Raw genomic sequence first — 14687 nt, 5'->3', positions numbered from 1 at the left:
TCATGTCTACATGTAGCCACAAACCTATATCCTCAATATATTAATAGGGATACTCAAAGTTGGTCGAAATCTTGATCGTCCACGGGTCGCCCTTGGTCATCGACTTGACCCTTCCCAACATAAACTCGGCATGCCTCAGCGCGACGCCCGGGTTGTACTGCGGGACCATGTGCCCGCTCAGCTTGGCCGTCGAGTGCGTGAACCCGCGCTCCGTGTGCACCACGCCCTGTACGTTGCCGCCGGCCCAGCTGATCACGTTGTCGTCGGTGTTGTCCACATCCGGGAGCAGCAACTCATCAACGGGCTGCGTCTCGAAGCCCTGCTTGCCGTTCCACCGGATGCGCTGGATGCCGAGCGCCGTGACGTTGGGCTGGATCACGTAGTCGGCCTGGCCGGAGCCGACGTGCACGTTGTTGGTGCGCTCGACGAGCGTCTGGAACTTGGCCTCGTGCTCGGTGCCGTTGTAGTTGTCCTCGCCGCCGACGAAGACGGGGTCCTGGCACTCGCTCCAGGAGGGGTAGTCGACGGGCACGTGGATGGCCTTGCGGACCTCGGGGATGTTGAAGTACAGCGTCGTGTTGGGCGGGGAGTACATGACGGACGGGAAGCCGAGGACGTCCCACAGCACGGGGCAGGTGTCGAGGACGTGGTAGCCGTTGAAGCAGGGGTTGATGGCGTTGATGTAGTTGTCAAAGTGGTTCACAACATCATAGTCGGGGTCCCACTTGACGCTCTCCCAGGGGGTCGGCGGCGGCGGGTAGGCGAGGTGCTTGGCGAGGTAGGCGTCGAGCTCGCACTTGTCGTTGTCGGCGTCGAGCTGGGCCTTCATGCTCTTGGAGAAGCCGAAGACGTTCTCCCAGTAGCGGTGGAAGGCGGGGAGCGCGGCGTGGTCGAAGCCGAGGTCGTCCGAGTAGGGCATGACGGGGTCGTAGTAGAGGGCGCCCTTGACGTTGTAGTAGGCCGTGTCGTTCTTGTCGAGCATGGCGGCGCCGACGTAGGGGACGTAGATGCCGGCGTAGCTCTCGCCGGCGATGTAGAGGTTCTTGCCCTGGAGGTCGAACGTGGAGACGAAGTTCTTCCAGAAGGAGGCGAACTGGTCGGCGGTCTCGGCGTTGTTCGTGGCCGTGACGTTGCCGGAGCTGAAGCCGGTGCCGATGGGGTACTCGACCCTGTGACGGTTAGCTTGCGAGGCCTCAGGAGTGGAGCGGGAGGGCGTACCAGATCACGTTGGCAAGCTTGTGCCATGACCAGGCGTTAGGGACGGGCCTGATGGTTCCGTACTGCCAGAGGAACGGGCCGTTCTCTTGCAGGAATCCTGATGGTTGTAAGTGATGGGAATCCTCGGTATTACGTCGAAATCGGCTTACCCTCCATGGATGAGCATCCCGGGCCGCCATTGAACCAGATGATGACATCGTCCTTGCCGGCGGGGTTTTCGGTCGGGAAGAACCAGAAAAAGTTCTTCTGCTGCTCGGCTTCCGGCTTCGTCGCGTCGACGGGAATCAGGCCGGCATAGCTTTCGCCAACGTTGAAGTTCACCTCAGGGATCGAGGTTCCATCAACGTAGAAGCCTGCAATAGTGAGGACGCTTAGCGAGAATCGGTCTGAAAGCTGGATTGTCGAGCGTCCACTTACCACTGGTCTTGTTGTTGTAGTACTGCAAATCGCTCCGGCGCAATGGTCCCCGCTCCTCCACCTGCTTCGGCACTGCGGCCTGGCGGTTCGCGAGACGCTGGCGGTGGGCGTGGGGTGAGACCCAGGCCGAGACGAGGGGCAGGGCGGCGAGGACGCCGGCGACGATGCTTGACGAGCGCATATTTCAGGGACCGATGAGGCTCAAGGGAACGAAGGAGCTGCCAAGCAAGAGCCAAGGAGGGCCAAGAAATGTGCCTTGCATGCCATGGAACCAACTATATATCGAAGCATCGCACCCCACGATCGGACCGCCGGCGAATCGCTCGCAAACGGAGCCCTCCCGAATGACGCCATGGGCATTTAGAAAGAGTGGACATATCTAACCCAAGGAGGCATGTCGTTGTTCATATTGTATTGCTGCTCATATATGATGCGCAAATGATCAATTCGTATCGACAGTGCGTAGAGTGCTGCTCCAAAGTTAACGCATGGTGATTAGCTACGGATTAGGCAGGTCAAAAGCTGAATTGGACCGCGTTACTGGATGAATTAGCTGATAAGCATGCCGAAGTGCCGAGATGAACAAGGCCCTTGTGGTGGAGCGGCTTCAGGGATGGGCTGCCGCGGTGGGATGAGGCCTAAAGCTTGTTTTTTGCGCCCACCCCGCACCGGGCGGGCATCCCGGACTGGCGCCGCAGTGCTGTCGGCAGTCGGTGGCGCATAGTGAGCCTCCGGGCCTGCCGTCTCCGGTCTGTACTTTGTCCAGAGTCTGCGCAGCTTGACGGCCGGTTTCTCGCCCCGGAGCACTTGTGGAGTCAAGTCAAGCCCTCGGACGCTCCGCGGAAGCACCGCAATCCAAATTCGCGAAGGACTCGTCGCTGTCAGCCCCGAGTCAAGAGAATTGGCTCTGTCAGCTGTTATGTTGCTTTGGTCTTGGCACTGTTTCTAAGTTAGATTGCTTCATTTACGACAGAGGGAAGAACAGTGGTGTCTGGCATATCTGACATACACTTCAAAACTTCTTCGTCTCGTGCTCTACTTACCTATATGGCCATATCTGGTCGTCGTTTCAAATGCTCAAGCACTTAGGTGGTGACCGTGGGTCGCTTTGCAAGTGATCTGGATTAAACGCAATACAGTACATAGTCTAAGAACGGATATTCACAAACACCTTTGTCAGCCTTTGCCAGCTAAGAATACAATTCTATAGGACTAAAGGACGCAGGCGCACGCTGGATGAGACCAACATGTTCTTCCGCCCTTTTCAGACCTGTCACATAGATCATACTCTTCTAAGAAACCGGACTAGCGGCAACGCAATACCTAACATGAGGCCAAATTCAGTGACGGGTATGAAGCCAGGTCTTCATAATCTGGTACAACAATTCACCCTACACTAGATGCTGCCATGACGTAGATTAACTGTCATACAAGCATTGGGTGAACTGCTTTACCTGTTTATGAAGGCGTGGTCTGACATAATCTAGGCTAAATACCCTGCCATACTTTGCCGACAAACGTTACTCTTTCAAGAAATAGTCTGAGCCTGTTGACTTTGCAATGGGCCTCCAATGATAACAACCAGGAAATCCGATAAAAGCATCGGAGGGATGGCTTGCGTGGCATCAGTGGTCGTGGTCATGATGGGAATAGTGGTGGCAGGCGGTGGTGCGGTGGTGCTGCTTATCCTTGTCGTGGAGGAAGCGGGCCTCGAGCTACCAGCGCTCGTAGCTGGGATGGTGGAAGATTGCGAGGAAGTGGTGGGACTGGACAGCGTGGGAGGTGTCTGAGCTGATGATCTTGTGATTTGACTTGTTGCCGTGCTGGATTCTCCGACTGGGCCACTCGTGATGCTGCTAACTGGCGTGAAAGTCGTGCCGCTCGTGCTGGAGGTGGTGTTGGTGAAGCGTGGACCAGTCACTGAACTAAAAACCGGGCTGTTGGTCGTAGCAGGGATGCCGCTCAAGCTGGTTGCGGGTGAACTGCCGGTGATGGTATCCAAGCTGCTAACCCCTTGATCACTGCTTGATGTGCTGCTCGAAAAGCTGCTCGCGGCATTGTTGGAGGCACTGGAAGTGCCAGCAGAGCTCGACGTACTAGTAGAGCTTGAAATGCCAGTAAAGCTTGACGTGCCATCCTGGCTGGTCGTCTGAAGTGTGTTCGAGATGTTATTTACGCTGCTTGAAGTACTCATCGATATTGCCGGGCCAGAGTTTGAAGACGTGGAGATGCTCGTGATCGCGGATGTTGATGATGCTGTGAATGTGCTTGCTAACCCAGTGCTTGTGGAATCCGAACTAACGATCGTAGTACTCATCAAACTCACAGATGTTGATGACGAAATCTCCGATGTAGAAGATGTAATTGTCGAGGTCATTGTGCTGCTACTTGTCGGGGACACTGTGGTACTTGAAGGGACAGAAGAGCTTGTCGACGTCGGAACCGAGGAGCTTGATGAGCTAGGCGAGGTTGTAGATATGACCGAGCTCGTCGAAGTCGTTGACAGAGTATACGTTGATATTGAAGAAGGCCCGTAGACTGAGAAGAGCGTTGTGCCGCTAACAATTCCTCCGCATGATGCCGTTGCGGTCAGGATGCAATAGCCATCCCAGTATGTCTGCGTGCCTGGGCAAGGTCGAGTGCAGGGGTCCTGGTTTGGGGAATTTCTTGGTGGCGGGGGATTGACAAAGACGGGATCGGGCGAATTTAGTTTCGAGCAGTAGCAGAAGCTGTCGATTACGAGAGAAAATCGCCGGTTGTTGTTCGCACACGTCGTCTGGCAAGAGGCTGGCGTGTTGGACGACGAGGTGGCCAGGAGATCCAGATTCGCGAGTCCATCTACGACCGCTCCACATCCGCTCCACACGTTCGGCGAGGACGAAAAGTCGGAGTAAGATAGACAGTTGCCCATCGTGCAATGAGGCCGTCGTTTGGAGAAGGGAAGTAGGCTCAGCCAACATGGGACAAGCCAATGTCAGTAGACTGCATTACAACGCTGCGGAATCTTCCATATATGTTGGTGGGGGAGGCGAAAGGAATCGCATGTGGTGTCGACTATAACCGCTGATTCAATGAAAATTCTTTGCCAATGTAGATCTTACATCGCAGCATGCCAACGGTTTGTGATGTCTTGGTATTTGTGCTCAAGCTCTACTGAAACCGCGCGCCACTAATTTAAGTCTCTCAGGATGCCTCAAGACAGGACTTTCGCCTTCGAAATGATGCTGTGGATGCTTGGGAATGCGCAAAACGTGTTGACACTGGCAGCTCTACAGACTTTCTTCAATTTGCGTATCATCTAACTCCCTTTGCAATGGCGTTGTATTTGAGTCAGACTTGACTTTGAAATCGAGCAACGTTCCAAAGTGTGTGTTCAATTGAGGTCGCATCTCAAATCCGCGTACATACATATTCAATCGGGCCTTAACCAGACCAGGGACAATTCGGCTGCATGAATTATTTCGAAACAGTCAAGGGATGCCTCTCAGGCCATTGTTGAAATTCACTCGCGGTATTGATGCAGGTACGTTCTCGGTATGTTAAACAAATGCCAAGGGGCTGAGAGAATACCCCTGGCTAGCTCCAACGGGACAGGTCTGATGGGGCGGCTTCAATCGGAATGATACGAGCTTCAGCGGTCGAGGATGAATCAGTGAAAGATCACTAACGGTTGGATATCGGAAGCCCGGATGACGATTATGAGACTTGTCACATCTCACTTGGCCAATTGCAAATGAGAGCGAGTGGGTTTCAATTAAGACATCAATCAAGGGAGTAAGATCTCAAAATTCCTATTCTTCAAGTGGCTGACAAGTAACGCGATTCGGCGATGCTGGGTTTTGGCCGATTCCCACGTGGTTGATACCAGGTCTCATACCAAAAGAGTTTGGCTGTTCGGGCCGAGACTTGTGGCTAGCCAGGCGGATAGTAATTCTAAATGACAATAGGGCAAGGATGTTGAAGAAGAAAACAATAGAAACGCTACGACAAGATGGATCGTTGCATGCGTGTTTAATGACATCAGTCGTTTGGCTGAATAAAGCGTCCGCTCGGAGAGAAAAGCTTTACAGCGGAGTCTGCTCCGGTACGTCAGTTGTGGGTCTGCTGAAGCCTTTGAGAGTTGAAGGTGTTTCCAGACTTACGCTGATAAACCACTTTTGACTCACACTCTTGACTCAATCTCTCAAGCTCATGCACAAGCGACGAAACTGCCAACTTGGCGCCCGATTTCAAGCCAAATGAGCCAGCCAATCACGCACCTTGATCACCCACTGGCAAGCCCCGACTGACCCAACCCCGCCCCAGCCCCACGCACACGCTTCATAACGCAAAATTTGAGCCATTTTCTCAACAACAAGGCAAGATGGCCGAGCGGTCTAAGGCGCTAGCTTCAGGTGCTAGTCAAGTAATTGGCGTGGGTTCGAATCCCACTCTTGTCAGCATCACGCGAGTTTGACCTCGCAATCCCTTTTGTTTTTGTTGATGTTGTGTTGATGTTTTTGTGCAATTGGTTTTCGTGTTGAATTGAGATTTTTGACCGCGTCGGGTGAGTGAGAGTGAGATGTGGCGCAAGAGGGGATGTGGGGGTGGCGCAGGCCCGTGCGCCATGCCAACGACCTCTGCCAAGTTGCGAAGGTACGGGTGATTGGGACGACCTCAATGGTCTAAGGAAGGAGTAAAAATCAAGATCAAAGAATGTTTTGAATGATCCCAAGTTCAATGGCTTGTCTAGGGAATTATGCATGTCTTGAGCGAGGTCTGCGCCGCCAGAAGCTGGGGTTAGTCACTGCCGTAGGACCCTCTCACACCAGCACGGCCTGTATTCCTGCCTTGAGTATTCAGTGCCCTCTTTCCATCAGAGGGATAACAGTGTAGGATAGTAATAAATAGATGTCTCTTTGAAAATCTCGAATTTTTTCGGCCAGGCAAGCTATAGAACAAGGGTCATGCGATTTATAGGATAATATCCCTAAGCTGCGTCATCTGCTCGTAGTCTCAATGTGCTGTGCCAATGATGAGGTATTTGATTAAAAAGGTATTCCCTACGTCTGTATTCAACTGCAAAGCAGCGGCGCTATTTAAGATTGAATTAGAACGGATTCAAACTTGAGGTGTTTGCAAAGCTTCTTGTTGCGGGTACTAAGTTGTGAGGATGTGTGCCGGCTCAGACCTATCAGCTGATTTAATTCCTCACAACATACATGTATGAATACTGCATAGACGATGGAAATGACCAGATCCGTCCTCCACTCAATTATATGCCATCTCATCTCCGCGATGGGACATAGTTGGAACTAAACCTAGCCAGACCTAACAAATGAGTCGGGGTCAAAATTGCCTTGGTTTTTGAAGGGAGAGTGGGAAGACCTGACGATTTGAGAGAAGCACACATACATACATGTCTCTCGTTTATATAAGGTTGTCCATTCTGTGGTTACTACAACTGGGGACGTTGATCGTGCCAAAACATCGTAGAAGTGTCTGTCTCACCCCGTGTCAGTCATACATCGTGCCAACACTTGTAAAACCTTGCGCGCTGACTGTGGAAGTTTACAGGGAGGAGTGAAAGAAAATAACTTCTTCTACTTTAGAGCTGATGAGATACTGCTCATGCTCCCGTAGTATGACGCATTCTTAGGCCTTTGGTTAAAATAACCCTCTTTCTTGTGTATTCCCAAGTGAATGAGTGCAAAAAAGAGAGACGTCAGAGCCGCTACTAAGTGTGATCGAAGACCAAATGCCACAGGCACCTCCCTCAGGTCTTGGCATTGGTTTGGGCCAACTGGGGAGAGACCAAGAGAACACGATATTGGAATCATTCAACTGGACCAAAGCCGTGTTTGGAGATCTTGAGGCAATTTATACTGACGGATGACCGGGTGAGTCAGGAATACTCCAATCTCAGATATAGGCATTCTACTTTTTAAATAAGCATGCACAAGTCTCGTTTTCACCTGAAGGCATTAGCGATTCCATTGCAGGTTCCGTATGTGGTCAGAAGGAAAATCACGTCACGCAACCCTGAAACGCAACATACTGCCGAAAAGCATGAAAGTTAAAGTGCTAGAAACGTTTACTGGTTCTGTATCGCCATCTTCCTTGGGTATCCGCGTTCCTTGCCGTATACGGCGTATGTAGTGAGGTATGCGTATGTGCCATGGCTTACATGGAAAGGATGCAGTTGGACAAAGTAAACATCATATTTTAGAAAATGCACGATGTTCTGAGGTTTCGTTGTTTCAACCCTGGTGAGTAGATCATCAACAGAGAAAACCATTCGCCGTGCTTCATGCAACATTTCCAGTCCACAAGCGACGGACGTATTTTATACCATGATTGAAGTTAAAGACTAGGATTATTGGCGCTTAGCCTGGCTTTCTTGGGATTTGCGAAGATTTGCGCCATGTGAGAGCTTTGAAAACCGTCTCAACCATCTTCTGATTGCACTTGGTCCTTATTCAGGTGCCAACGCCGCACCCAGCTGCTTGTCTCAAGGTGGCGGTCTTGAATACCATAAAATAATCCCTGAGATTGGCCCAGATTAAGCAGTCTTGCCCTATTACTCTAGCAGATACAGGGATTACTCTTCTCCCTCTTCCCGCAATCCCAACTCCTCAACCAGGTACCTGAAAGTGCGATCGCCCCCGCAGTCCTCGCCCGTTAAGCCCCTCGCCTCTGCTACGCGCTTATATAGAGATTCATTCGGCCAGCTGTATACCTTGGACGAACCCACCAGGCGGTTTGTTGTGGTCGCGCCGCGGTCCACAAGCCACTTGACCAAATCTCGACTGTTGCACTCGACAGCGCGCTCGATCTAAGAAGAGTCAATCAGCCAAGTTTAATTTCTCCAGTGAGCTAATTATCGACTTGTTACCAGAGCGCCCTGTCCAGGAACATCACTGTCACCGGGGGTATTAATGTCGTGCCCGAGCTCGAGGAAGATTGTGATTGTGTCGTAATGCTCCTGCCTGACTTTACCAATGCCGTAGCGGGGGTAGACAGACTCTAGAGGGAGAAGCAAGGCAGGCGCATCCCAGTCTTGGTAATTGCGAAATTTCGCATGCGCGTCGGCCCCGGCATCGAGCAAGAGGCGCACCATGTCCGGCGAAGATCTCACCGCAGCGTAGTGGAGGGCGGTGTATGATTCCATTTGCTGCAAACATCTCGTTTCCAAATCGACCCGGAGAGCGAGGAGAAAGCCGACAATGTCAAGGTGGCCCGCGCTGACGGCAGCTTGCAGAGGAGTTTTCCAATCAGTCCAAGTGTACTCGTGCAGAGCGCTGATGTTGAGGTTTGGCCGCTCGGTAAGCAATATCTTTGGACCCTCCAGATTGCCGGCTTCACAAGCGTCGTAAAACGCGGCTCGGCCGGCTAGATACGTGGCGTCTTCTTGCATCTCGTCTTCCGATGCCATCGTGATATTATTTGGAGAAAGTGTCGAGAAATTGGTCTGCGGACTTGCACGATGCCCATGGGGGGACCTCTTATTAACACAACTTAAGTAATTTCACAACACCGAGGTTTCTGCCTAAAGTGCCAAGCAACAGACAATGACAGTGTCAGGGTTGGAAGTGTTGGCTCCAGGCACCAACCGGATATCTCCACATACATAAGACGTGTTGCGACCTCGATGTGGACCAGCAACAGACTGACTGACCAGGGTGCAACTCCGGCGGTGACTATACCGCCAAATAGTCACAGAACGACCCGGTTCAAAGATGAAAACGAACAATCTGTCACCATGTCACCAGGAAGCCTTCACTTATGCTTATCAGAAACGTCTCTGTTGCAATGGGTGTCCCGGGAAACTTGACAGCTGACGATCGGAAACAATCTGTTCACAACTTCACGGATGCCTCATTGTGAAGATCTCTCTACCTCCCATCTACGTTACGTCGTTTTCGAATGCTTTGGCGATGTCTTCGAATTCGTTGAATACTATACTGGTCATTTTGATGGGATATATGAAGTTTTCGTCAGAAAGGCATAACCACGAAGCATCTGTTAACTTCTTTCTGCTGGCGGAGGTGAAGAAAGTATTAAAAGTTGGCCTTCCGCCATAGTTGATGTAACCAGCAATGATCAACATGTCCGCGTCAGTTTCGACAGAAAGGCAGAGAAAGAAAACCCACCACGATGTCTCGAGCCTCGCTATTTCGTGGTCTCCATGCCGTGGGCGTTTGACACAGAGCCTTGAACATACGAAGCAAACCTGAATAAACGTAAGGAATAGTCAACCAGACATGACGGCCGCGGATGATGCGGCCTCAGAGGCCGAGCATGAGAACTTGCAACTGATTGCATGTTGAGGTAGCAAAGCAACGTACATCATCTGGCCATCGACACCAACTCTACTGTCCACCCTCCACGGATATCAAAGCACTCAGCTTACCACATCAACGATGTCATTCGCAACGTAAATTTAATCTAACATTATTGACGCCTCATCAGACAAAAACCAAAGGTTCGAGGGTGAGCCATCATTCGTTCGCACGCCGCCAAAGCCGCGGCGTCCACCAACGGGATATGACCATGTCATCATTGGTCTAAACCCAGGTGGGGAGCCAGACAGCCGCTGCAGTTCTTCTAAAAGGGGGGTGTTGTGTGTGTGTGTGTGTGTGTGTGTGATCTATCTACAATTCCATTCCGTTTCGTTGCGTCGTCCCAAATGCATCGCCCCTTTTTATCAGTTTGCTCCCCGTCCCCTACAACTACTACTACTACGACTACTAACGCCTCGTCGCCAATTTGGAAGCCATAAACGGGGAACTATATATAACCCCTATACTGCTTCTCCAAAAAAGGACCCCCTAGTCCCGAGTGCCTCAGCTTTTCGGCCACAGACAGGAGGCGTGCATACGAGACGCATTAACAGTGCTGTTTACGCAGATTCCGCATTCTAGCGCCAGCCAATGGCAACTGCGGCTGAAGCGGATTCACCATCGACGGCAACGCCGACCTGTTCTCACCACTCCACCCATCCGCAGTGTCTTCCTACTGACCGGCGGCATTGGCGAGTTCGTTGAGTTTGCCACGCTCCTCCTCGGTCAGCATGCCGTACCACTCCTGAAAGTTGGCCACGTTTTCCCGAGCGGCGCGCATGAAGAACTCGGTGAGGTAGGCTTGCGTTTCGTCGTCGCGCTGGCGGGCGCCTGAGCCCTCAATGTAGGACATGAGGTCGTTCTTAACACCGCCCAGACTAAGGTCGAGTGTCTCGGGCTCGTCCTCCCAACCGTCGTCGTCGTTCTCTTCGTCAGCAAACTCGGCCGCAGCGGCGACGGCAGCGGCGTTGGCAGCAGCGTTGGCGCCTGATGCGGAGAGAAGTTCCTCAATGAGGACCTTAAGGATCTTGAGGGAGGCAGGGATGACGGTGTATTGGTCCGGGTCTTGAACGTCAGCACCTCTGGTTAAGCGTCGCGGTTCTGCAGTACTTACTGGCCTTGGCGCGCGAGCGCGTCATAATTCTACCGTCACTCTGGTTGATAATCATGTCGCCCTTAACCATAGTCTGGGCAAGACGGGGATCATTAAGAGAGTAAAGCTTCGACAATGCGATAACGCTACTCAAGTCAGTTTTGCACATCAGAGAAGTCTCAGTCAACTTACTTTTGGCGAATCTCATCGTAGCCGGCGAAGCTGACAGAGTTCTCAAGCCATTTGCTCAGTACAACCTGGAGGCCAGTGTTGCCGTGAATCTGAATCTGGCTGAGGAACTCGACAACGTCGTGGGCGCCAACGAGAGACAAACGCGCAAAGACGAGGATCAGGGACTGGATGAAGGGAGCAGCCTCGGCGGAAGCCAGTCTCGTGGCGACAGCCTGGAGAAGCTGAGGCAGGAAGGGACCAAGACGCTCCTGTCCGGCCTTCTCGACGAGCTCTGCCGCGAGACCTCCGACCTCGGAAGCGGAGTTGTCCTCGATGGAAGGTCCAAGCAGACGGTCGATGATGTGAAGGCAGACCTCCAGACCGGAGCGGCCGCTCTCATCGTGCCAGCCAAACACTTGGTGGTGATCGTGCATGAGAAGGTACTTGACAGACTCGGCACCAGGACGGAGGACCTCTCCCTCGTTGGACTCCATCAGGAGGCGGTTAAGTTTGGGGAGAGTGGCGGCTACAAAGCCGGCGGGGAGGGGCTCAGAGCCGTGCTCAACGAGCGCAGTAAGCAGCTCAGTGGCAACGGTCACGAGAGGATCATCCTGAGTTACGTTGGCTGTGTTAAAAGCCGCCGTCAACGTGGGGAGAATCTTCGCGCACAGGGCGGTGTATGAGGTGGTGTCAGAGAGAGTGCGGACAATCTCCTCAAAGGCTTCGCAGATAAGCATGGTGGCCTGGAAATTGGAGGCGCCAAGCTTCGCGACCATGAAGAGGAGGTCAACGGAGGGGACGTCTTGAGACAGAGCGATGCGAGTGTCGATGTTGATCGCGGAGCGCAGAGACTCGGCAAGGGTGACGAGCAGCTCGTCCGCATCCTCCATCTCTTCAGGGTCCTTGTTCTGCATGTACTGAGCAATGGCGTTGATAATGGGGACTTGACGGTCTCCGCCCACTCTGCCAGATCTGACGAAACCCTCCACAGCCTTGATACACGCAACCTGGACGACCTCGGACTCCTCAGAAGTGATGCATTGGATGATGCGGTCGAGGAGGGCAGGGGGCGTCGCGAATCCGCGGGCAAGGGTGCCTCCAACGAGATAACCACGAGCTCTCAGCAGGGGCTGCTCGGATTGGTTCACGGCGAAGTCAACCAGGCCAAGATACGCCTCTGAAACAGCATCCGGAATGGGCTTCTCCATATCTTGGAAGTCGCTCATCAGCATGTTGAACAGGTACAGAGAAGCTTCTTGACTCCTCCACTGGGAACCATCGCCAGGGAACAGAGTCTTTGTGTAACCGAAGAGTCCCTCCACTGCCTTCTCGCTGTACCACTCGCCAAGCTTGATGAGAAGGTCACCGGACGCCGTACGGGCCGTATAGTTAGCAGTGACGGAGGTCTCCTCGGCCAGGTACAGGGAACAGTCGATATCCCATAGCTCCTCCTCTTCACGGCTGATGCGAGAGTATCCGACAACCATCTTCATGACCTCGACCATCCAGGGGGTCTCTTGCGCAGATGGGTGGGCGGCCAACTGAGCCTCGAGCTCGGCCTGGACCGGAGGCGCGCGGAAGCACTGGTTGAGGAAGTCAAGCTCCTCCAAGATCAAGAAATCGAGGGTGTATGGCAGGCTGTCGGAGTCCTCGAGACGACCCTGGGCCTCGTGTCCAATATAGAGGTCCTCGTGGGGCTTCTGCAGCAGAGAGAGCTCCTCCCACACGGCTGTGAACAGACTGGTGCTGTGCGGCAGCAATAGGTGAGGGAAGACAGACTTGACCTTGAGAAGGGTCTTGACAACCTGCAGCTTCATGGCAATTATGTGGTTCCAGCTTTCGGGCTGGCCGCTAGCGAGCTCGGCCGGGGCTTCGGGCAGACGGGTCTTGAGGACCTGGGCGAAGAAGGGATACCATTCCTTGAGGGCCTCCTCGGCAAAGGACTTGACCTCCTTCATGTGGTCCTCCTTGACGATATCCATGAGGTCGAAACACGAGCGGAAGACAGAGATGGCGAGAGCGCGGAGGTTGGGTTTCCGGCCCTCGTTCAGGGCAACCTCGGTGACGGCCTTGACAATATCACGGGCCATGGTGAAGAATTGGTCCTCGCTTAGGCTCTCATCAATAATGTCGCCAAGAACGCGGAGGGCGCCGTGGAGCTGGACGTCGGTGCTCGTGGGGATGACGCCCAGGACGGTGGGCAGGAGTTGAGGCCATCGTTCGGGAAAGTCGGCTGACGCGATCTTGCCAATAGCATAGCTAGACGGTGGAACAATGTCAGTGACTTGTGCCTTTTGTTTGTGCGTTTGTGTGTGGTGCTATGTTTCCGCGCGCGCAATTTCATGACGAGACCGCCGCGCAGAGGGACTGTGACTCTTTGTAGATACCGCAACAGCCATACCTTGCCGCAATCTTGACGAGTCTCTTGTCCTCATTGCTCAGGGCAATCTCCAGCAGGGTGTTGCGCAGCTGGTCGCGCGCGGCGTCGGAGATGTCGACGAGGGGCTCGGAGGCGTCTCTGTCTTCGGGGCTCCAGTTCCTCTCGATGAAGAGGCGGAGGGTGCTGAGGGCGGCCTGGCGGATGGCGGTGTCGATGGAGGCGTGGTTGGCGATGTTGGCCAGGGAGGTAGGGAAAGCCGGGTTCGCGCGCGCATGCTTGAGCTCTATCTCGGCCTGCTGGCGGGGACCCTGATCGGAGCTCTGGGTGTTCGCCAGCAGCGAAACCAGCTGGTCCTCCATGGTGGGCTGGGTGTTCTGTCGGAAGACGACACTCACGCGGGCTATCTGTCGTGTCGATGTGTGAAGGTCTGGGATATGTGTCCGGTCGGTCGCGTGTTTGCTCTCGACCCGAATCGGTATGCGTCCCGCTTGTTGGGGTGCCCTTATGCGCCACTCGGTGTGGTGGTGGTGTGGTGTCTATCGTGTTGGTGGGTGTTGCCGCAGGAGGAGAGAGCAACCCAAGAAACAAAACGAAACGAAACCAATTAACTACCTTGCACCGGCACAGGTCCACGGATAGTGCGCAAGGAAAGTCGGCCCGGAACCACCTGGGCAGGATGGACAGGACTACGTGGGTGCCTCAACCTAACGAAGGAAGCGGTCGGGTAGAAAGTGGGTTGGGTATGCGTGGTGCGGATGAGTGTGCGTATGCGTTAGTAGTATGTTTATGGGCAAAGGTTGTGTGTGTGCGTGGTGCCGTCGTCTCTGGTGATGTTTCTCTCGGGCAATCGTCTTTTTTGGCGGGGTGGTTAACCGTTTAGACGCGCAGGTGGAGTTAACGAGGTGCCACAACCAACTCTCTCACAGGCCAGCAAAGTTGGCTTGTTTCCACTTGTTTACTATGGACAGCGCGCGCAACAAGGAGGGGACACCACGAGTCCACGACTGGAGAGGAGGGGTCGGCCGGCAATTTTTCAGGTGGCAGGTGCACCGCCTGCCTCCCACTACTACATCACCTCTGTGAATCA

General features: G+C 53.5%; 4 protein-coding genes across 4 annotated transcripts; 1 reads left to right on the top strand and 3 right to left on the bottom strand.

The window, feature by feature from the left end:
* Window positions 1-40: 40 nt before the first annotated feature.
* Window positions 41-1816, bottom strand: CGCS363_v008922 (putative serine carboxypeptidase; the record flags this gene model as incomplete). Its single annotated transcript, XM_036640771.1, has 4 exons — window positions 41-1169; window positions 1219-1315; window positions 1368-1571; window positions 1636-1816. The coding sequence occupies 4 exons, from the start codon at window positions 1814-1816 to the stop codon at window positions 41-43; spliced, it is 1611 nt and encodes a 536-aa protein (XP_036494361.1).
* Window positions 1817-3800: 1984 nt separating this feature from the next.
* On the top strand, window positions 3801-4172 carry CGCS363_v008921 (uncharacterized protein; the record flags this gene model as incomplete). The annotated part of the gene is made up of 1 exon (XM_036640770.1): window positions 3801-4172. The coding sequence occupies one exon, from the start codon at window positions 3801-3803 to the stop codon at window positions 4170-4172; it is 372 nt and encodes a 123-aa protein (XP_036494358.1).
* A 4043-nt stretch (window positions 4173-8215) lies between these two features.
* On the bottom strand, window positions 8216-9049 carry CASKIN1 (Caskin-1; the record flags this gene model as incomplete). Its single annotated transcript, XM_036640769.1, has 2 exons — window positions 8216-8449; window positions 8510-9049. The coding sequence occupies 2 exons, from the start codon at window positions 9047-9049 to the stop codon at window positions 8216-8218; spliced, it is 774 nt and encodes a 257-aa protein (XP_036494359.1).
* Window positions 9050-10629: 1580 nt separating this feature from the next.
* kap114 (Importin subunit beta-5) lies at window positions 10630-13959 on the bottom strand (the record flags this gene model as incomplete). Its single annotated transcript, XM_036640768.1, has 4 exons — window positions 10630-11021; window positions 11071-11195; window positions 11242-13479; window positions 13622-13959. 4 exons carry the CDS (start codon window positions 13957-13959, stop codon window positions 10630-10632), a joined length of 3093 nt encoding a protein of 1030 aa, XP_036494756.1.
* Between the last annotated feature and the right edge of the window lie 728 nt (window positions 13960-14687).

This window comes from Colletotrichum siamense (assembly GCF_013390195.1).
Source record: "Colletotrichum siamense strain Cg363 chromosome Unknown KSG_Cg363_contig05, whole genome shotgun sequence".
Lineage (NCBI taxonomy): Eukaryota > Fungi > Ascomycota > Sordariomycetes > Glomerellales > Glomerellaceae > Colletotrichum > Colletotrichum siamense.
This window is presented reverse-complemented; position numbering and strand designations above follow the sequence as displayed.